The sequence below is a fragment of the Trachurus japonicus genome, chromosome 10 (assembly GCF_045865225.1).
Source record: "Trachurus japonicus isolate A0001 chromosome 10, Traja_1.0".
In the NCBI taxonomy this organism is placed as follows: Eukaryota; Metazoa; Chordata; class Actinopteri; order Carangiformes; family Carangidae; genus Trachurus; species Trachurus japonicus.
Genome location: NC_140916.1, coordinates 37,085,633 through 37,109,234, shown reverse-complemented (window position 1 = coordinate 37,109,234; position 23,602 = coordinate 37,085,633). Strand labels below are relative to the sequence as shown.

The window sequence follows — 23,602 nt, the reverse complement described above, 5'->3', positions numbered from 1 at the left end:
CTACAGATGAATGGAAACCATCTGAACCATCAGGTGACTGTGTAATAACTGTGACAGGTCAGTCTGGACCCTCCTGCAGACTGGAAGGGGAGTTTCCATTTCAACGTGTCCTCACCTTAGTGATGACTTTATCCAAGTCCACCACCATGTTGTGGAGATTCTCCTCTGCTGCTAGGACCAGGGGGCGAACAGCAGACACCTTCAGACCTTTAGACTTGTCAATCACTGATTTCAGACTGTCCAACGCTTCACTACAGGGGGAGAGACAGGGGGAGGGAGAGGACAATGCACTCAAACACTATACTATACACTAGTCCCATACATGGTGACAGATTACACTTAAAGGGATAGTAGCATTTTTTTTTAAAGTGGGGTTGTATGATCTACAAATAGCCTCTAAGTACTTTAATTGCAGTAGAAGACTCTCTGCACTCCTCCCGTTAGCAACGCCAGCCCATAATAGCCCTGCCCAGAGATTTACAACATACAGTGTTGTGAACAGACCCAAAGAAACGGCCTATTTTCACGGCCTAAAAGAGGTTTTACCTGAAAAAAAATACACAGTTCCATTGTTCGCTATAATATAATTTTTTCCAGCCCCTCAAAGTGCAGGAAAAACACAGTTTTTATTTGGACCTAACAAACTGCTGATCGGTGGGCGCTAACCCTGGGCGGAGGGATACGTGAGTTGGTTAGGTCCAAATAAAAACTGTGTTTTTCCTGCACTTTGAAGGGCTGGAAAAAATTATATTATAGTGAACAATGGAACTGTGTATTTTTTTTCAGGTAAAACCTCTTTTAGGCTGTGAAAATAGGCCGTTTCTTTGGGTCTGTTCACAACACTGTATGTTGTAAATCTCTGGGCAGGGCTATTATGGGCTGGCGTTGCTAACGGGAGGAGTGCAGAGAGTCTTCTACTGCAATTAAAGTACTTAGGGGCTATTTGGAGATCATACAACCGCACTTTTTAAAAAAATGATACTATCCCTTTAACATGTGTATTTAGTCTAAAACTGGACTAAATGGATAAACTCCTCCATCGCCACATAGTAAAGTTACAGGACAGAGATGTGTTTGTGTCACCAGGTGTGTGTGTGTGTGTGTGTGTGTGTGTAGAGTTCCTACTTGGCTTTGGTCAGGGCAGACTGAGCATCATTGACAGCAGAGGTTCTGTCAGTGAGAGCAGCTTCCAGATCCTTCCACTGGTCAGACTTCTCCTGAGGAGGAACCTGAATGAGAGAGCAGCTGTAGTCACTCTGGTGTTACACATCTGGTGTTACACATCTGGTGTTACACATCTGGTGTTACACATCTGGTGTTACACATCTGGTGTTACACAGCTGTGTTGGGATCATTCACCAACACTCATTTGTTCTTAGGTCCTACTCACCAAGTTTTAGCATTTATCAATGTTTTCTTATCCAGGATTTGTTCTTATATTAGCTAAGAACAAAATCTACACACACTCAGGAGCACACTTGTGCACATTTGAGAGCTGACACTTGTGCAAAATGACTGATTAAAGGGATAGTTTTGGCAAATTGGCCCATTGTCATAATCCCTATAGTCATAGCAGTAGGTTCATTACCTTTATTTGTCGGTGCAAGCTGTTTTTAGAACGGTGGAGCAGAGCCGTGAGCTGCTCAGAGCTACGCTACGGAGGCTCATGGGATTTCTTGGTTTCACCACGCTATGAGATAATAACACAACGTTACCACACAGAGTTGTTTTAGAGGGAAATGCAGAGACTGTTGATGAAAAACTGTCCCTGAAGGCAACGTGCATCAGCGGTTTTGCATGAATTTCCCTCTAAAACAACTCTGTGTGGTAACGTTGTGTTATTATCTCATAGCGTGGTGAATGTGCAGCTCACAACTTGTCCACCAGAGCGTTGTGGAGTTGTTGGATTGTGTATTTGATGAGTTTGATGAGGGAAACCAAGAAATCCCATAATGAGCCTCCGTAGTGTAGCTCTGAGCAGCTCACCGCTCTGCTCCGCCGTTCTAAAAATAGCTTGCACCGACAATTAAAGGTAACGAACCTACTGCTATGACTGTAGGGATTATGGCAATGGGCCAATTTGCCAAAATGTTGAACTATCCCTTTAATCTGAATCCTGATTTTAGTGTGTGTGCACGCACTCCCTGGATTATCAATATCAATTATGCCTCGTTCTTTGTTTTTGCCATTATCCTTCATGTATGATATGTGAAAGGTAATATTTGATTATTTCACACAGGCAATCAGCCTTCTCTATAAAGGGTTCCTTCCCAGATGTGGAATTCACTACCGACCGAAATAAAACTATAAAACTAACCCGAGACATTAGAATTTTTAATACAAAGGTTAAAATCTGGCTGAAACAAAATCAGAACAGTATGCATTTTTAATGTGTCATGACTTATGATTTTAGATGTATTGTACATTTTATAGTGTTGTTATGTAATCTTGATGTCTTTCTTCTTACCTTCTTTTTTCTACTGAAAGCCTAACTAGGGACGGGAGTTGGAAACTACACTGCAAAAACTCAAAATCTTTCCAAGAATATTTGTCTTCTTTCTTGTCAAAATGTCTCAATTTTAGTCAAAACTAATCTCTTTCCACTTAAAATAAGACTCATCACCTAAAAATTAACTTGTTTTTAGACAGTTTTCACTTGTTTCAAACTCATTTTCAATTGAAATAAGTAGAAAAATCTGCCAGTGAAAGCAAGTTTTTTGTGCTTGTAATAAGAAAGAAAAACTTGATCCCCTGTCAGATTTTTCTACTTATTTAAAGTGGAAAATTTGCTTGAAAAAAGTAAAAAGTGTCTGAAAACAAGCTACTTTTAAAATGTGATGAGTCTTATTTTAAGTATAATGAGATTTATTTTGACTAGAAACGACATTTTGACTAGAAATTAGTGTTGCACCGATACCATTTTTTGGCCCCCGATACCGATTCCGATACCCGGCTGTGCAGTATCTGCCGATACCGATACCGTTCCGATACCACACAGTTTGGAAAAAAAAATATATAAGAGCTTTTTTTCTTCTAACACTATAATCCAGTAGAACTTTTTTATTGCCTACCTGGTAAAAATGTTTAAGTACCACGTTATTTAACCTTTAAATAATGTTGAGGGTCCAATGTAACCCCATTTTTACATTTAGGAACAGTAAAAACACCCCAAACATTTTTCCTCTGACTTGACCAACACAATAGATTTGATACATGAAATGGTCTTTCCTGCCCCTACACTATGATGATTACTTATACATAAATAACAGTAGCATAAACTGATTGGTTGAACGCAGCCTGATGTAAACATTAATAAACTCAGTAACCAATCACACAGGCAACTCCATGCTGTCCATGTGTGATGTTCAGGGACAGGTCTGAAGACAGAGCTCTGAGGTTGAAGTCCTATAATAATGAGATGAGATGAGAGACACCTGTGACAGTGACAGGTCTACTCTGTAGCTTCGTCTTGACCACATGTCAGCTGATCAGCTGCAGCAGAGGAAACTCCGCTGCTCTCAGCTGCACCGCAACGAGCGCTTTTTTTTATTTTAATTAAGCTCCGGTAGCCGACATAACGTAGCGGGATCTCTATTTACATGTGTGCGCACCGCACACGGAGAGAGGAGGTGAAAAGAGACAACACTGTTACCTGCTGTATAGGCTACTGGCCACAGACCAGTGTGTAACGAGTGAAAAAGCCGCCGTCACTGCAGCCTGAACGCAAGTCAAATCGACCTGGTGTCTCGCACGGCGACCAAGCTTTGATAAACACACCGGATCCGCGTCGGTTTGGCAGCTCAGTGACGGCGGCTTTTTGACTTGTTACACACTGGTCTCTGTGTTTTAGCGATGGTACAGCCTGAGGCCAGTATACAGCAGGTAACAGTGTTGTTGTCTCTTCTCACCTCCTCTCTCCCCTGTGTGCTCAGTGCGCTGCTCAGTGCGGTGCGCACACATTTAAATAGAGATCCCGCTACTTTATATCGCTTTGCTTTGCTTGCTTCACAAAAAACCCCTTGAAAAGGATTAACTGCAATTAATTGAATTGTTTACATCCTTACTTGGCTTGGCATGCACTGAACACGTGTGATCACACAGCAGTGAGTGTCGGGCGAGAGAAGACACAAGGCGCAGCGTTCATATCAGTAAATGGCATCGGTGCGTCATTTGTTTTACTCGTCGATACCGATGCCAGCATTTTAGTGCGGTATCGGGCCCCCTACCGATACTAGTATCGGTATCGGTGCAACACTACTAGAAATAAGGCAAATATTCTTGGTAAGATATTGAATTTTTGCAGTGTAGCATTAGCTATAATCTCTGTCTGCAGAACATCAGTCACATTGACTTGTTTGTAACGAGTGGAAGTGTCACTAATGTTAACCTGCATTGTCCCTATTGTCAAATAAACTGAATTAAATGAAACCAGTAGGCCTGGGACGATAATAAATTTTGCTGGACGATATATTGTCCCACAAATTATTGACGATAAACGATATTATTGACACATTTTTTTGAAAACAAATTAACCACTAATATAATAATAATATTTCATAATAATGCAAGTAGACCCTTTTAAATGCGATAAACTTTTATTTCTCGTGAGTATTTTTTTTTAACCATTGTAATTGGAATGACAAGAACTTATATAGCTACTATCCTAAATAAATAAAATAAACAAAAAAATAATAAACAGTGCAGTGCAGCTCTTCTGTCCAATAACGTTACACACCTGAAGCTCCACTTTTCATTCAAACAAACTAATGTGACAGATGTAAGATTTCATCAGTGAGACTAGCATTTATCTCCTATCAAGTATTAAACCAGCCGGCGGTAAACCTCTAAAAACCTGCTGATAAGTTTTCTTAGTCGTTTTCTCCCCCAATGACGGAGGTTGACCGGCCCGTGAGCTGCTGCAGACGGCTGCTGCCTGTGGGAAGCCCCGCTCCTCCTGCTCGATGCTACCACATTAGCTCCAAAACGTCGGAGGAAATCTCCTAACAGGCGATATGTGGATGAACTGACCACAGACTGGGGCTCTAAACTGTGACTTTCTCACATGAAAAAATATTAAAACTTTAAAAAGTTACGTGTTAACAGCGCGGCAGCAAGAATTACGGTAAAATAGCTTTTAGCTGCTTAGCTATACAGCTAGCGCTGCCGGTTAGCTGCGAAATGCATTCTGGGAAACAAAGATCCTGGATGACTGAAAAGAGGGTTCACTCCTTTCATTCTGCAAAACAAACGCCCAGGTGCTGAGACCGATGCACAGAGTGAAGCCTCTTGTCATCCAGCCTGTTTGGAGGCGAGAGACCAGGAAAACAAATACGTGCGCATGCACATGGCGATTTATCGAGGCCGGAAAAATTATTGAGTTCATTTTCATTTATCGTGCGATTAATTGATTTATTGATTATCGTCCCAGGCCTAGAAACCAGTGAGGTGAGACTGGGCTCTAGTCTGTACCTCTGCCTCCATGGCCTCCTTCAGCTTCAGTGTGTGTCGTGTGATGGCCTGCAGCGCTGCCTCCTGGGCCCCGATGGCCTGCAGCGTGGCTTTAGCCGAGCTGGACAGAGAGTCTTCAAGACCTTCTGATACAGCTGCAGGACGGACAGACAGACGGTCAGAGAGACAGGCGGTCAGAGAGACAGGCAGTTTGACAGGGCCAGTGTGTGTGTGTGTGTGTGTCAGGGTTCCTACAGCTTAAGCCAAGTTAAATTTAAGACTTTTTAAGACGTTTTTAAAGCCACTTGAAATGAAATTTAAGACCGACTTCACATTAAACACAAATGCAAAAAAAAATAAAAAAACGTCACCACATACATAGGGTTAGGGACAATTTTACCCACTTTCCTATGGTCCAAGGTGAAGCGACTGCTAGATGAATAATTTTTTTTTGGGGGGGGGGGGGCATGAGTGAGTGAGTGACATCATTTAACAGCTGTGTAGTTGTGGAGAGGAGATGATAAACTAAAAAGGACACGTTTGCTCGTTCGTATGTTTCCATCCAAAGTGATTCAAATAACTGGGAAATGATGCGCATTAAAAGAAATTTCTGTGTGTTTCCATTAAAAGGACGAACTTTGGTGAAAACTACAAACTCGCACGAGTTTTCCACAGCTGTCCTTTCAAAATAAATGCATAAAAAGTCCGAAAAAAAAAAAAACACTGACTCGGGAGCTGGTGGCGGTGAGAAATTTAGCGTTGACGGCCGCCACTAACTTCTCTATGTGGGAATGTTACCAATTATTTTGAGATTTGAGACTAATTACAACCATAAAATATCAATTAACAATTTTAAGACTTTAAGATTTAAGACATTTTAATGCCAATTAAGGCCTTGTTTTTAGATTAATGAATCCAATGCCTTTTAAGACTTTTTAAGGATCCGTAAGAACCCTGGTGTGTGTGTGTGCAGGGCCGTTGCTAGGAATTCTGGGCCCCCTGAAAGAAGACTAAAGTGGGCCCCCTACCCCCCTGACTTTTCCACTTTTTTTTTTTCTTAGTCTACGTATGTATTATCATTTTTAATTTAGCCTATACTTTGTCTATTCTCATTCATCCAGGTCATCGTTCTTTTCTGGGCGAATTGAGTCGTAGGCAACTGGACTTGTATTTGTCTGGGAAGACGTTTCGCCTCTTATCCAATGGGCTTCATCAGTTCGTACGCAATGCAAAAAAAAAAAGAAAATAGCCAATTTGTTACTATAAGTATTAGTTAGGGTCCTATGCAGAACTAGAGAATGTGTAGTGTATTATCCACCTTATACCAGCAGAATAATTCAGTCATACAAAGATTAGACTAATGGGTTTTGGGGGGCCCTACTGGGCGCTGGGCCCCTAGAATTATCATCACCTTTCTCCCCTATACAACGGCCTTGTGTGTGTGTGTGTGTGTGTGTGTGTGTGTGTGTGTGTGTGCCTACCTGCCACCACGTCCTGCTCCTCCAGGTCTTGTTGAGCCAGTCTGGCCGTCACCTCCTCTACTGGACGCTCCCTCAGTGGTTCTGCAGCAGCTGACTCTGGGTCAGGCTGAACGGCTGCCGACACTGGAGCTTCTGTGTGGTCATGGCACTCTTTACACTCCTCTGAAGAAAACACACACACACACACACACACACATTTACTCAGACCTGAACCCCTGTCAGTGTGCAGTGACAGTATATAAACAGTATATGCACTGCAAAAACACAAAATATTTCCAAGAATATTTGTCTTATTTCTTGTCAAAATGTCTCATTTCTAGTCAAAACTAAACTATTTCCACTTAAAATAAGACTCATCACCTAAAAATTAACTTGTTTTTAAATAATTTTCACTTGTTTCAAACTAATTTTCACTTGAAATAAGTAGAAAAATCTGCCAGTGAAAGCAGGTTTTTTGTGCTTGTAATAAGAAAGAAAAACTTGATCCACTGTCAGATTTTTCTACTTATTTCAAGTGGAAAATTTGCTTGAAAGAAGTAAAAAGTGTCTAAAAACAAGCTGCTTTTTAATGTGATGAGTCTTATTTTAAGTATAATGAGATTTGTTTTGACTACAAATAACATTTTGACTAGAAATAAGACAAATATTCTTGGTAAGATTGTGAGTTTTTGCAGTGTGCATGGCCTGCATTGCTGAACATACAGACTTCTACACCTCGTCGTGGCTCATTGGTCTTATTTTCAAATTGTTAATCTTTCATATGACTTTGAATGTGACATGAGGCGAGGCCATGCACTGAGCCAGTCTGTGGAGGTGAACAAGTGGGAGGAGCTTTGATGATGTGTGCTGTGTGACCTGCATTGGACTGCAGCATTCATTCAAATAGTCGCAATCGTATTGTTTTGTTTTTTTCATATCTGCATGGACTATTGGGAACTGAAACTCAACCTGATAATTCCACTTTTAATACATTTATTAATATCATTATAGTGCTAAATTACTAAATTATTGCCATCCAAGCTGAGGTTTTTTGAGATTTAATTGACACTTTAACATTTAGACCTGGGTTTTGTTATTGCTGCTGTTAGTTAAGAAATAAGTCTTTCATACTGAGTTTTGATGGTCTTCATGGTTTCAGTAGAAATCTGTAGTTCACAGGTGTGTGTGTGTGTATTCAAAGTTTAAAAAGGCTGAAACAATATTAAAGGGATAGTTCAACATTTTGGCAAATTGGTCCATTGCCATAATCCCTATAGTCATAGCAGTAGGTTCGTTACCTTTTAATTGTCGGTGCAAGATATTTTTAGAACGGCGGAGAAGAGCCGTGAGCTGCTCAGAGCTACGCTACGGAGGCTCATTATGGGATTTCTTGGTTTCCCTCATCATCAAACTCATCAAATACACAATCCAACAACTCCACAACGCTCTGGTGGACAAGTTGTGAGCTGCACATTCACCACGCTATGAGATAATAACACAACGTTACCACACAGAGTTGTTTTAGAGGGAAATTCATGCAAAACAGCTGATGCACGTTGCCTTCAGGGACAGTTTTTCATCAACAGTCTCTGTATTTCCCTCTAAAACAACTCTGTGTGGTAACGTTGTGTTATTATCTCATAGCGTGGTGAATGTGCAGGTCACAACTTGTCCACCAGAGCGTTGTGGAGTTGTTGGATTGTGTATTTGATGACAAATTGATGACTAATTTGCATGTGCAAACACACACGTAATCTATATGTACTGTCTAGAGCTAGACTGCAGCTCTATGTGCTACCTACTGCTGTAACATGTTATGTTAAAATGTCATAAGTAAAAGAATGTTATATCAAAATGTAAAAAAGCAAAAACAAAAGAAAAAGATTATGATATGATCTGATTATGAAAAAGATTTTATTCTGTGGGTAATGGGGGCGGGACTAGATCAGCTTTTGCTTCTCCCGCTTTCCCTTTCGGCCATGTGTATTGTATTATTTGAACTAAGATGAAGTGTGATGATGATTATTTAAATTGACATGCCCGAAATAAACAAATTGATTGATTGATTGGTTTGATGAGGGAAACTAAGAAATCCCATTAGCCTTTGTAACGTAGCTCTGAGCAGCTCACGCCTCTGCTCCGCTGCTCTAAAAATAGCTTGCAATGACAAATAAAGGTAACGAACCTACTGCTAAGACTATAGAGATTATGACAATGGGCCAGTTTGCCAAAATGTTGAACTATCCCTTTAAATAATTGTATTGGAATTTCAATATAATAACTTGCATTCATTCTGTGTTTTTATCTTGAGAAGAAAGAGTGTTTAATCATGATTTATTATGACAACAGACACATTAACCAAACGCTTCCACTGATGGAAATATCAGAGGGGAAAGTTTGAGTCTGTTTGACTGATCGTGGAGAGACGTTCGTTACCTTTGACTGCTGCTGCCTCGGTGTCACATGGAGCAGGGACTGTTGGGACCTCACTGATGGCTGAGATAATATGAGTCGCCTCTGTCGAAGCCTCTGGATGGGACACACACACACACACACACACAATTAAGTTTCAACAGGCAGTTTGAAACTAAATCCACGACTCACCAACAGCTTCAGTTGTAGTGTGGCAGATGAGATAAATGGACTGGACTGAGCTGTTCATGGAGTCTAAGCTACAAAGAGAGGGAGTGGGGCTGAGACTAGTCAGTAGGGGTGGGCGATATGGCAAAAATATCATATCACGATTTTTTTAAAATGAAGTCACGATTTCGATTTCATCACGATCTTAAATCGAAAAAAGAAAAACAGACAGTTTAGGCCAAAGACCCTTTCTGAACAGATTTTAATCTAAATAATAATTGCAGTTTTGCCAACATGTGCAAACAACGTAAACATAGTAAAAGGTAAACAACAACACTCTGATAAAGTGGACTCTTGCAACATAAAAGGTAGCTTTCAATAAACATTAAAGTAAAATATTAATGAAGACATTACTGTTTGTTTTATTCAACACAGTCATTTTAACAGGATTTTAAGTATCAAAACACTAAATAGCTGATTGAAAAGGGTCAAATAAAAATACAAACTAAAGTAACTGTTGTTATCTCTTTTAGCAAACTTTGCAAATGTCCTTTGTTTGTGCTTTGCAGCATAGAACTGCAGTTTATAGAATGAGCCCCAGGGCCCAGTTGTTCAAAAGGTGTAATCTGGATAAAAATTATCCAGATTTTGAAATCCCCTTTTTTGCTATCCAGGATCACATAATCTGTTTTACTTTTATCCCAGTTGTTCAAAGCAAAGTTGGATTGGATCAGTCTGATCCAAATCCAAATTTTCAAGATTACCAAATCCGGATAATGAGTGCTCTAGATGGGACTGTTCATCACACTGAAGGCTGATTGGTCTGTTAACTGAGTATTGTTTTCTGTGCTCTTTGTTGTTTCTTCAATGTCTTTTAAACAGCCAGACTCCATCTGGTTGGGCTGTTAAAATAAATTGAAAAAAGCAAATATACAGTTCATTAGTGAAATTGTGAATATTTCCCCATGTGTTTCAAATTCAAACTTCAAATTTCAAAATTCAAACTTAAAATTTTAAAATTCAAACTTCAAATTTTAAAATTCAAACTTCAAATTTCATTAAATTCAGTTTGGGGAAAAGTTTTTCAGTTGTCGAATATTCAAAAGTTAACATTATTTACTAATCACTGTTGTGGTTTAAAATTAGGTGCAAAATATAAATCAAGAACTGTATATATACTACTTTATGAATATTGTTTATTTGACCAGTTTGAATTTAATTTAAATCACATTTTGTTCCTGAAATCCCCCCTGAATCCACCAAACTGCTGGGATCAGAATAATCCTGATTTTTTGAATCAAAGTTTTCCCGATCCTACTGAAAAGTTTTGAACAACACAAACTGAGGGTTTTATCCAGATCAAAACCAAGATTGGATTACGTGATCTAATCCGATCTCAGAATCCGTTTTTGGTTTTGAACAACCCATTTTCAAGATTTGATCCAATCCATTACCCAAAATCCGATTGGATTACCTTTGAACAACTGGGCCCAGACGATCTACGATCTCTGCACTTTGGCAGATCGTCTACACGCTCTAATCCTTCACCATCTAATATCGCCATATCGCCCAGCCCTACTAGTCAGTGATCAATCTGCTACCTACCTATACCGCTACTTATTTCTATTTCATCACTCAGAGAAAAGGGAAGAACTGTCAATGTTCACATCTAAGAAGTGCAGTCTAGCAATTTTGGTTGTGTTTGTTTATTTGTTTCAGTTGAAGGACAACACACAGCAGACACACACACAGACATGTCAGAACCAGCTGTTCTATACAGAGTCACACAGGTCAGGACTGAGGGAGCAGGACAGTGGTGGACCCTGCCTCATGTCCACTCCTATAGGGCAGTGTGACCATCCCAGACAGGTGCACCCACATCTGTGTTCCTCTTCCCGGTTCGTCAAATTCGGACGAACCGGGAAGAGGAGCTTCGAGAAGCTTCCGCTACAAAACAAGCTTGAAATATAGACTTATTTAATTTTTTCGGAACAATTTTGCATTTCGGGGCTTCAATACAAGACGGACATTACAGACGAGCAGCATGGAGGTATTTGGATGTTTTTTGGTGTGTCTTTTTGTTACGAAGACAGTTGGTATCCATTTGCAACCGTTATATGGACATGCACTGCTACGCCGAGACCCCTTGTAACTCAGAGAAGCCACGGAGGACTCTGAAACTTCTCCCAGCCCTTAGTCCGCATGAGGGGGAGGAGATAATGAGCTGTGAAATTTCAATTTTGGGTGAACAATTCCTTTAATAAACACTAAATCTGAAGTGAATGTAAAAACACAGTGTCCACCACCAGGCCTGTTTGTCACCATGTGTGTGTGTGTGTGTGTGTGTGTGTTGCCCTTCACTGTCCTGTCTACAGTCTAACTACAGCAGGTCAGAGGTCAGCTTACCCTCAGACATCTCTGTGGATGGATGCACAGAACAACAGATGCAGATCAAACACACAGTTCAACAACACACATCAGTATTATCACTAGTTTGCTGATCATGTTACTGTGACTGCAGCACGTGTTTATCTGTTATGATGTTGTATAAAGCCCTTTGTACGGGAGAGTATTAGGGCCACTGTGGAAAAGAAAAGGTCAGAATTCTGACTTTAATCTCACACCGTGTCCTCACTGAATGCGACGCGAGCGAGCGTCCGACAATCTCGTCACATCTGACGCTCTCTGTCCACACTGAATCTGTTGACTATGTGCGTCTGTTGTCATGGAAACACATCAGCTGTGCGCTCGTCCGCTCGACATCATATTGGAGACGTAACTCGGTTAAAAGATGGGTGAATACTTGCTTCTTACGTTTGTACCTTTTAAACAGAAAACAAGTTTTTTGAAACTTCTGTAACATTATAAGACGGCGCACTGTAATGGTAAATCTTAATATTCCTTTGTTTTAATCACTTGAGACGTTCCTACACCCTACTTTCCCAGACTTCCTTCTGCAATTGTAAATTCAAGTTCCTTTACACTTAACCATCTGTGATGCCCAACTTCCCACTTCCTAATTCACACTCAAACCCCTTTGTATTTTAAATTGTATCTCTTAACTCCATACCTCGGGAGACCGGTGATGATACCTTCAAAGGTGAAGGTGTGAAAACACAATCAGGGAAGGGGCCGGCCAAAGGACACAAACACACCCCACAAGTGGACCTTCCCTCAGCTATAAATGTTTAGGTTTTCCCATTGTCTTGGTCTTTTTCTTTACTATCACCCACTCGGGTAGAACTGACCTTTCCTTGCAACGAAATAAATTCATGTCGGCCGGCGAAGTCTCTATTTCATTATTCACCAACAGCAGCTCCGGCTAAGAATTTCCACGACAGCACCGCCCCCCGCTCAAGATGAATGAAGAGGTTTTTTTTTTTTTTAAAGTCCACTAGTCTCCTTGAAGCGGCCGTTATGTGTCGCACAAGACGACCACCATTGAAGAAATGAATCAGCTGCTCCTCATCCACGGCGCTGTCGACGCGACGCGAGCGACAGATATAGAAAGCGAGCATCGGGCTCTAAACGGTGCACCACGTTGTGCTGCGTCGCTCGCAGCCAGTTAGGACACTCCAATAGAAAACAATTGATTTTGTAGCTATCGTTCGCATTGCATTCAGTTAGGACACAGAGTTAAAGGGATAGTAGCATTTTTTTTTTAAGTGGGGTTGTATGATCTACAAATAGCCCCTAAGTACTTTAATTGCAGTAGAAGACTCTCTGCACTCCTCCCGTTAGCAACGGCGCCGCTGCAGAGAGTCTTCTACTGCAATTAAAGTACTTAGGGGCTACCTCACTTTAAATGAAATGCTACTATCCCTTTAAAGTCAGAATTCTTTTCTTTCCCCACAGTGGCCATAAAAATCTTCCGCACCTTTGAGACAAATTGTTTGAAAAAAAGAACTAAACTTGCCTCGCTTCTCTCGCTTGTAGCAGGATGACATTTAAACTACGTAGCTCGGTACTGTTCCAGGATCAGAGTATCGTTTTGTCTTTCCTTGTACTGGAGAAATGTTTCTGCATTGTTTTTAAATTCAATGTCATTCTATGGACACTGAACATGCAGTTAGATACGATCACTTTGTTTTCTCTATCACACACTCAGAGAGTTGTCCAGGGATGACCGACAGATTCCCTGCAGTGACTCCTCCCACTCAGCAACGTTAATGTTTTACAATATCACAAACTGGGCTGAATGAGGTCAAGTCGCTCGTCTGTAGTGCGGTCTGAGATGATGTCATCGCACCGCGGTGCCGCGCCGACACGCCGAGCATCTGACCTGAGAGCAGCGGGGAGCGGAGTGACATCAGCGGACCTACCCTCCAGGCTCAGTGCAGGCTGCGTGGGGACAGGACTCGACTCTGCGGCTTCTGCTGCCTTCTTCTCCGACTTGGCTTTGGCCTTCATCTGTTTCTCCAACATGGAGGGGGGCTGGGCCTTCTCCAGCTGCACAGCACAAACAGCCACATTCAGTATGCACAACAGCACATTTTAAAGGTACATTGTGTAAGAATTCCTCCCATCTAGTGGTGTTGGTTGTAGATCGCAAGCAACTCGGTCGTATTTGCTGCACGTAACGGCATAAACAAGCCTCTATGTAAACAAGTGGTCCGTCAGCACGAGGCAAAACAATACACGTGACAATATGTTGTCATGGCGATGTTGTATTGTTGACCTGACCTAGTTCAACATTTTGACAAATTGGCCCCCTGCCATAATCCCTATAGTCATAGCAGTAGGTTTGTTACCTTTATTTGTCGGTGCAAGCTATTTTTAGAACGGCGGAGCAGAGCCGTGAGCTGCTCAGAGCTACGCTACGGAGGCTCATTATGGGATTTCTTGGTTTCCCTTCATCAAACTCATCAAATACACAATCCAACAACTCCACAACGCTCTGGTGGACAAGTTGTGAGCTGTACATTCACCACGCTATGAGATAATAATGGAGCGTTACGAGCCTTCATAGCGTAGCTCTGAGCAGCTCGCCGCTCTGCTCCGCCGTTCTAAAAACAGCTTGCACAGACAAATAAAGGTAACGAACCTACTGCTATGACTATAGGGATTATGGCAATGGGCCAATTTACCAAAATGTTGAACTATCCCTATAAATATATAAAGCTAAACTGTTAAACATGTCTTATTCATACAGTTCATAATAAGAATCAAGTGTTGAGTGTTTCTTAGTGCTGACAATCTTCCATATGCGGCAGAATAAATAACAACTGAAACTTCTAAATATGGGACACTACTACTGAAGTTCCTGTTGTTGTCTGTTGTTAACACCACTTTTAAACAGTGACTTCTATATTTCTGGGTCAGAGTCAATCACAAATGCAAAATTGTATCTCACATTCTCACACTTTTCTCCTAAAATGCAGTAAGAGCGTAGAGCCAGCGCAGAGAGCAAAACTGATCTGAACTCAGTTTGCGTTTTTTACAGAAACAGTCAGTACGTTTACATGACACTTGAGAAAACCGAATTATTGCCTTAATCCGACTATAACTGCACAACTGAAGTGCATGTTAACGCATTAGTCCGACTAATATCGGAGTTCTCCAAGTCCAATCAAGGCACCCAGATAATGCGATTGGAAATCAATTTTCTCCAGCATGTATACGCCTTAATTGGAGTTTAACTGGACAATGCATGTGCGCATGAGCCACACCCCCCTGCTGCCGTATGACCCCGACCCTCTCCAAATCACCATGACCAGGATGGATAGCGTGCACCTTATCTGCACAATAAGTAACACGTACATTACGTATGAGATGAACAAAGCTGCACGATTAACCATCTTGCCGTTTGAAAATGCTGGTCTGCCGCCTGGCTAGTAGGTCAACCGGAAAGAGGCCGTATTAACCTGCTGAAACGACGCCACCTGGTGTTGAGGAGGAGGACACGTTCCCTCAGTTATTCCATTTTCTCAGTTGCATGTAAACTGGGACAAGGAGAGAAGTCCGATTAGACGCCAAAATCTAATATTGAGCCTAGCTGGATTAAGCTGAGCATGTAAACGTACTGACTGATGGGACTGATCAGACAGAGGGTGTCAGTAGAGCAGGTGGCTCTTCACTGTGGTCAGCTCAGCAGTGATGGATGGTAACAGTGTTACTAACAGCATTACTTTTTTTCAGTAATGAGTAATTTAAAAAGTTACTGTACGTTAGTCCCAGATAAACAGGAGGTTAGGTTTATGGTTAGAGGGTTAGGGGGGTGAGTCCAAGTAATTTTATTACTTTTTTACTAATAACATTTTATAAAAAAGTAACACCACTTTTCCTGGTTACTTTTATAATGAAGCAATTCATACATTCATACTAACTCAGTTACTTTTTGGAGAAATTACTAGTAACTAGGGATGGGCATTTCGAATAATTTTCTAACCGAGTATCCTAACCTGGTGTTACCCGGGTAACCGATTACTGTAATAAAAAATAAAATGACGTCATGTCTGATGGGCAGAGCGCAGCCGGTGCATAAATGCGCTCTGACCGTCAGACAGTCGCATCACTGACACACAGCGTCGTCAGACTAAACATCAGCTGGATAATAAGAGTAGAGATGGAGTTTAAGATGCACATACGGGGCAGATGTGCATGTTTATGCCGGGGAATAAATGCGCTGCATGCTCTCTGAGCGCTGTGCGCAGCGCATTTATGCCTCGGAGGAGAAAACCTTTTTTTCTTTTCTTTTTTAAATCATTAGCGGTGCTTATTTATTAGTCCACACTACATGTTGGTGCCTTCGGTCCTCTCTGCCTCGCATCGTCTCAGGAAATAACTGGGAAGGTTTCAGAATGTTTGTAAACTGAAAGCTGATTTTCTAACAGACTTGATGACACCTGTCGTCTCCGAGGGAACCACCACAGATTATTGTAAAAGGTTTGAAAGTCCGAGGCTCGATCCAAAAACGCTTTTTCACAGCAGAAAATCACGTTGCTGCTTGATCTGAAACTGTTTAACACGACAAAAAGCTGAACCACGACATGATGATGTAGTTTGATCGGACACTAGACTGTTGCTCTAATGTGCCGTTTTTTTAATCCTAGGTCAACCGGATAATAAAGTCATAACCGGATAGCAGATTGCCTACTCGGGTACCCGGGTACTCGGGTAACCGTGCACATCCCTACTAGTAACTATACTAATTACTTTTTTAAAGTAACCTGCCCAACACTGCAAGTCATACTGATAAAAGACTGTGGCTGGCCACGTTTAGCCCAGACCACCTCTGAATGATCGGATCTCCAACCGGTCCTGAATGTGTTCACATCAGCTGCTACAGATATTAATACCAGGCCTGAACGGGTCTGAACCGAGGGGGGGTCGGGGGGTAGAGTATGTCAGGTGTTTACTGCAGTGTGGTGTCTGCAGGGGTCAGACTGATGCCAACACAAACACTGACCGACTCTCTGTCTGTCTATGGTTCAGTCATTTGACATCCCAGTTAGCATACAGTATGTTCCTGCTCTTCAGTCTGACACCAGGAGATCAAGTTCACAGTTCATCTGGTAATGTGCCTTCAAACATGTTAAGATTTAAAGCCCCAGTCTGTAACTTATTTGTCTTTTTATTAGCAAAAATCAAACCTGTCTTTCATAAATCCGTATTTGACTGAAGGTGAATCACAGCTGCATCCAAAGTAAAGCTTTCTGGTTCCTTAGAATGAGTTGTTACAAGTCGTTACAAATACATAAGTGGGCGACGCACCGAACCGAGGCGGCCATGTTGCATCGTGACCGTAGGTAACCACGGAAACGGCCTGTTAAAACTGTCACCACTGTGTAGTGTGAGGAAGGACGGAGGCACCGGTGTTGCATTCAGGTGCAGTCAGGCAGACAGCCGTCGGCAAACCAACCGGATGTCATTTTACTCCACCAGAGAAAGACGGTAAAACAATACCTCATCACCATGACAACATGTTGTCAGACCACTTGTTTACATAGAGGCTTGTTTATCCTGTTACATGCAGCGTCTGTTGTCTGTCTGACGTCTGCCCCATTTCACGTGAATGCAACATCAAGAATACGTTCAGATATGCGACCGCACCGCTAGATGGGGGGAGTTCATACATATTATACCTTTAAGTCAATAACAGACACACTCTCCTGTTGACAACACTACATTTTATTTGATGTACCTTCATCATCATTATGCTGATTTCTGCCCTGAAGCAGTTTTAACCAACAAAGAAAGAGATTCCAGTTACCTGTTTCTTAAATGGGAGACCAGCATCTTGAGAGGGGGGTCCCAGGGCCAGGCCCAGCACCCAGTCAGAATAGGGGACGTTGCTCTCCACAGCTGCTCGGAACTTGTGGTCCCATTTGGCGTAGATTATTGTGCCTCCGACGCCACCGCCGACTGTCAACAGGCCAGCGACCACCACTTTAGCAGCTCCACTGTGGCGGGAAAGGATCAGACAGAAATCTGAGCTCAGTATATGATGTGATAGGGCTGGGCGATATGACGATATTAGATGTGAAGGATCAGAGCGTGTAGACGATCTGCCAAAGTGCAGAGATCGTAGGATCGTCTGGGGCTCATTCTATAAACTGCAGTTCTATGCTGCAAAGCACAAACAAAGGACATTTGCAAAGTTTGCTAAAAGAGATAACAACAGTTACTTTAGTTTGTATTTTTATTTGACCCTTTTCAATCAGCTATTTAGTGTTTTGATACTTAAAATCCTGTTAAAATGACTGTGTTGAATAAAACAAACATTAATGTCTTCATTGATATTTTACTGTCATGTTTATTGAAAGCTACCTTTTATGTTGCAAGAGTGCACTTTATCAGAGTGTTGTTGTTTACCTTTCACTATGTTTACGTTGTTTGCACATGTTGGCAAAACTGCAATTATTATTTAGATTAAAATCTGTTCAGAAAGGTTCTTTGGCCTAAATTGTCTATTTTTCCTTTTTTTGATTTAAGATTGTGATGAAATCGAAATCGTGACTTCATTTTTAAAAAATCGTGATATGATATTTTTGCCATATTGCCCAACCCTATGATGTGAACATGTCTCACTTTCCTCAACAGAAAGAGTCAGAGTGTGTGTGTGTGTGTGTGTGTGTGTGTGTTGGTGTGTTGGTGTTTTACCCAGACGATCCTCCTGTCGTGTAGTGCCGGGAGTGTTGCAGATTGTTCAGAGGAACCCTCCCACAGTGCTTCTAAGAGAGACAGAAAGAGAGGATGAAATGTTACAGCCTCACCTCAAAAAAAAAACAGACATACACACACACAGACCAAATTTCTCAGACTAACTGAGCATTATTCTTATCCAGGGTTGTAAAATTCCGGGAATTTTCAAAGTTGGAAACTTTCCATGGGAATTAACGGGAATATATGGGAATAAATGGGAATAAATCAGAAATTTACAAAATTGAAGGTTGGCCCTTAACAGGGAACTTAAATATAGTTGTGAAAAATATATTGTAGCATACTAAAACAACCAGATTTAATGCAAGTACACGTGAATATCTATGGAAAGTGAAGTGTTTAACTACATTTCCCATGAGCCTCAGCGCGCACGGTGAAATTCTTGGACCGGCGCAAGACGGACAAAAGCGAAAACACTTGGCAAGAATGTTTTCATTGATCAAGAATGAAAGTCGGAGGTTCGCAGATGATCAGATACCATCGTAGTAATATATATAATATATATAGTAATATTTTAGTCAACATTCATGTTTTTGTTGTTCAGTAAAAGAATTGATTGTTCATACAAGAATTAAAACTTGATAAAGTTCTACTCACAAATAAATCTGTTGAAATGTCATGTTTTTTAATTGTATTATTTTGCATGGATGTCTGCTTATGACAAAAAAAAATTACATTTATGTTTGGATATGATACAGCTTGTTTAAATTACCCCCAATTTCCAGTTAATTCCTATAAATTCCCATAATTCCCATGGAAAGTTTTCAATTTGGAATATTTCCAAAATTCCCCAGCTTAACTTCCCATGGAAAGTTTCTGGAAATTTTCCGCCCCTTTGCAACCCTATTCTTATCCCACAGCAAATCCCTTTCTCACCTAGGATGGGATGTGTCAGAAAGAAGTCCACTATCATAACCCAGAGATCAACAGACCCAACAACCATCCTCTACTAATTCTAGGGTGGCACGGTGACGGTGATGTGCTGGTTAGAACTGTTGCCTCCCAGCAAGAAGCTTCTGGCTACCTTTCCGCCTGGGCTCTCAATGGAAATGAAACATTCTTATCGAGTGTGAACTGTGTGAAGTAATGAATCGATATGTGCGAGGACAATTTATTAACATAATGACAGTAACTGCAGAGCCAACACTTTATTTGTTATGGAAACAGTCTTGGTGACACTTATGTTCTTGTGTTGTCTAACTGCCCTGTAGAAGCAGCTCGTTGTGAGGGTGGCGCTGCTCATCATCAGGCCGATCGGTTTAAAGGACCTCCTGCAGAGGCTAATGATCAGCATTCAGGCTCCACAGGTACAACCACAAACTTCAAGATTACAAATGCTGCCTGAGGAGACTGATGTCAGGTGATGCAGGGGAGAGACGTTCACTCACATCTCTACCCTCTGACCAGGGAGATGCCACAGCACAGCCCAGACTGAGGGCAAGTAGCTGCGTCACACCTGGATGATACGCCACATCCCCTAGTGCGACACTCCAGGACAGAGTGAAGTATTTCAGTGTGTGGATGTGACCCACTTTTATGCAAAGATGATGCAAATAGTGTCCAAACACAAGCCCTTCAAATCTGTCTATTACTAGGTTTACAGAAACTATTGAGAGTGTGTACTGAATATGGTGTGCAATACGATATCAAATTTAATCCTAAAAAGAGTGTGGTTATGATAGCTAGAACTAAGGAGGACCAAAAGCAAACGTTTCCCTCTTTTTATTTGTCTGAGCAATCACTCAATGTTGTCACCAAGATTAAATACCTGGGACATATTATTCTAGATGATCTCTGTGATGATGATGATGATGATGTGCAACGGCAATGCTGCAAACTGTATGCGCAAGCAAATATGATCGTTCGTAAATTTCACATGTGTTCAAAGGATGTTAAAATTGCTCTCTTTAGAGCTACTACACCATTATATACAGCACACCTCTGGTGCAATTACCGTATTTTCCGGACTATATGTCGCACCTGAGTATTAGTCGCATCTGCCTTAAAATACGTCATGAAGAGGAAAAAAACATATATAAGTCGCACCGGTTTATAAGTCGCATTTATTTTTCAAACATTTAATTAATAGCCGGGTGTCATATAATGACCAGGCTTTGTTTAAAGGCCGGCACCTATAGCGCGGCTGCTGTTATGCATGCGCGTTTCTCTGTGGTGTGTAGCCTATGTGTGTGTGAGGATGCGGAGATGAATGAAGGCGATCGTCCCAAGGGGGAGGAGGGGGGGGGGCGGCGGCGGCGGCGGCGGTGAATATCGCTCCTTTTTTTTTTTTTTAACACGTTAGTTTAGGCGGCAGCGCTGGAAACCCTGTGATCAGAAACTCTTTGTGGACTCTGTGAAGACGGACGGGAGTGAAGCCGACCTCTCCTCTGCTTCAGAGAGGGACAGGCTTGCACTGTCGGACCTGGCTCTCTGCTCCGTGTCCGGAGCCCAGTCGGGACAGGAGCAGAGACCGAAGACTGACCGCAGAACACGCTGTGAAAATACTCTGAATTGACGGAGTGAAGCGCTACGGCGCAACGGAGACAGGTCAGACAACGCAGCGAGGAGAACAGCACATGAGGAAGATGAAGATGAGCTACTGAATGAGGAGGGATTTAGAAATAAAAGCCTTGCTTCCCTCTTGTGGTCATAGCGTAGGTTTTTTTTTTTAATATATAAGTCGCTTCTGAATATAGGTCGCATGGCCAGCCAAACTAGAAAAAAACCGCGACTTATAGTCCGGAAAATACGGTATAGTAAAGGTCAGATGAACAAGATCAAGGTTGCGTATAATGACGCCCTTCGTATCTTGCTGAAGTATCCACGGTGGGAAAGTGCAAGCCATTTGTTTGTGTCCAGTAATGTCCCCACATTCAATGCTTTGTTAAGGGGATAGTTCACCCTAGAATGATATTTCGCTCATTATCTACTCACCCTCATGTTGACTAAGGGCTGGAAGAAGTTTCAGAGTCCTCCGTCCCTTCTCTGAGTTACAGGGGGTCTTGGTGTAGCAGTGCATGTCCATATAACGGTTGCAAAGGGACACCGGAGCTCTTCGTAAAAAAACACACACCAAAAAACATCCAAATACCTCCATGATGCTCGTATGTAATGTCCGTCTTGTGCTGAAGCCCCAAATTGCGTAATTGTCCCGAAAAAAATTAAATAAGTCTATATTTTAAGCTTGTTTGTAGCGGAAGCTTCTCGAAGCTCCTCTTCCTGGTCCGTCCAAATCTCGCGTGATTTGCAGTAACCGCACTGACGCTGGCGCAAATCACGCGAGATTTGGACGGACCAGGAAGAGGAGCTTCGAGAAGCTTCCGCTACAAACAAGCAGATAGATAGACTTATTTAATTTTTTTCGGGACAATTACGCAATTTGGGGCTTCAGCACAAGACAGACATTACATACGAGCATCATGGAGGTATTTGGATATTTTTTTGTGTGTGTTTTTTTACGAAGAGCTCCGGTGTCCCTTTGCAACCGTTATATGGACATGCACTGCTACACTAAGACCCCCTGTAACTCAGAGAAGCCACGGAGGACTCTGAAACTTCTTCCAGCCCTTAGTCCACATGAGGGGGAGTAGATAATGAGCGAAATATCATTCTAGGGTGAACTATCCCTTTAAGAAACTTTATTTATAAATTTATCTGCAGACTGACTGTATCGATCAAAAAATTGAATTATAATGTCTCTGACTGACCCAGCTCAGAGTGACACGAAATACACTTCCATGTTTTGGAAATACTGGTCTAAACAACTGTACTGTTTTTAGTTTGTGTGTGGACAGACTGTGTGCTGTCTATATTGTTTGTCTATGTTTCTTTGTTTGTGTCAATTGTTGGACTTAGAGTCTGTGAAATAAAGTTATATATATACACTAGAAGATATGTCAAGTTATCACAACAAAACAACCCTAAAATCACATAAAAACTACATTAAACATTAGGATCATGTGAGGCATATTATTAATTATATATTACATTTAAGAAACGTCACAATCACAAAGCTGTATCATTCTCGATTTTGAACGCAAGATGGCGGCAGTCAGCTGCCCGCCCGCAGTGACGGGGCTCAGACCTGGTGGGCCGTGTCCCGGTCCCGGTTCTGACTGACTGACTGACAGCACAACATCATTATTGGATGTCACGGTATCTGTCACACACACGTGAAGCCGGTGTGTGTGTGTGTGTGGCGACAGACCTGTGGGAGTGAGGAACCGGACAAATCTAGATACGTGCAAAAAAAAATGTCGTCACCTAAACACAACCACAACAGTTAGCTCAGCTGGACTGGTTAGCTTCGACCAGCTAGCTGTCAGTCAGTTGAGTGGACGTTAGCTAGCTAGCCTAGCAGCGAGCTAACTAACTAACGGTTAAACGGCTCTGACATTGCGCCCGCGGTTCAGCAAGTGACAGATGAAATGATCTCCTCAGAGTCGTGTTACCGGTACCGTGTCAGGTTAGCGCGTGTTTTTAAGGTCAACAGCCCCCCCTGTCACAGTGGAGCCGCCGTGACACCTTGAGCCGGGCTGTGGGTCACTGAATGACAACACGCTGCTAATGTTAGCATAGCATAGCATAGCATAGCGGCTAGGGCGGCGGCTCTTACCCGGGCTGTGGCGTTAGCTCCTCTCAGACAAGCCCTCAGCATGGTCCTCGGTCGCTGGGGGGGGGGTTTCAAACACTGGTGATCACTTGAGCCTGCACAGACAGAGCACTGACTGACTGACTGACTTCTTTCTCCTCTCGTCTTCCTTTTCCTGCCCTCACTTCCTCTTCCTCGCCTTCGTAATTTGGATCGTTTGGATGCTCGTGTTGCGCCACTGCGCCCCCTTCATTCAGACACGTGGAACCTGCACGCGCTCCTGCAAAACTAGAGATGGGATTTATGGCTCTTTGAGGGGAGCCGGATCTTGGTGAGCCGTTCCTTTCAAAGAGCCGTTCAA

General features: G+C 42.1%; 1 protein-coding gene across 2 annotated transcripts in view; it reads right to left on the bottom strand.

Moving 5' to 3' along the window:
* Positions 1-23,437, bottom strand: part of immt (inner membrane protein, mitochondrial (mitofilin)) — a 34,669-nt gene extending 11,232 nt beyond the window's left edge. The window contains exons 1-9 of one of the 2 annotated variants that reach the window (XM_085788609.1): positions 23,266-23,437; positions 18,591-18,661; positions 17,701-17,890; positions 13,811-13,937; positions 9,345-9,437; positions 6,930-7,091; positions 5,470-5,603; positions 1,126-1,229; positions 116-251 (exon numbers count right to left, since the gene is read on the bottom strand). In XM_085788609.1, coding sequence (XP_085644735.1) covers positions 116-251; positions 1,126-1,229; positions 5,470-5,603; positions 6,930-7,091; positions 9,345-9,437; positions 13,811-13,937; positions 17,701-17,890; positions 18,591-18,661; positions 23,266-23,307 — 1,059 coding nt within the window. In that variant the 5' untranslated portion in view covers positions 23,308-23,437. The remainder of the gene's footprint in view (positions 1-115; positions 252-1,125; positions 1,230-5,469; positions 5,604-6,929; positions 7,092-9,344; positions 9,438-13,810; positions 13,938-17,700; positions 17,891-18,590; positions 18,662-23,265) is intronic. The other variant, XM_085788610.1, reaches the window with a different exon arrangement.
* Positions 23,438-23,602: the final 165 nt, after the last annotated feature.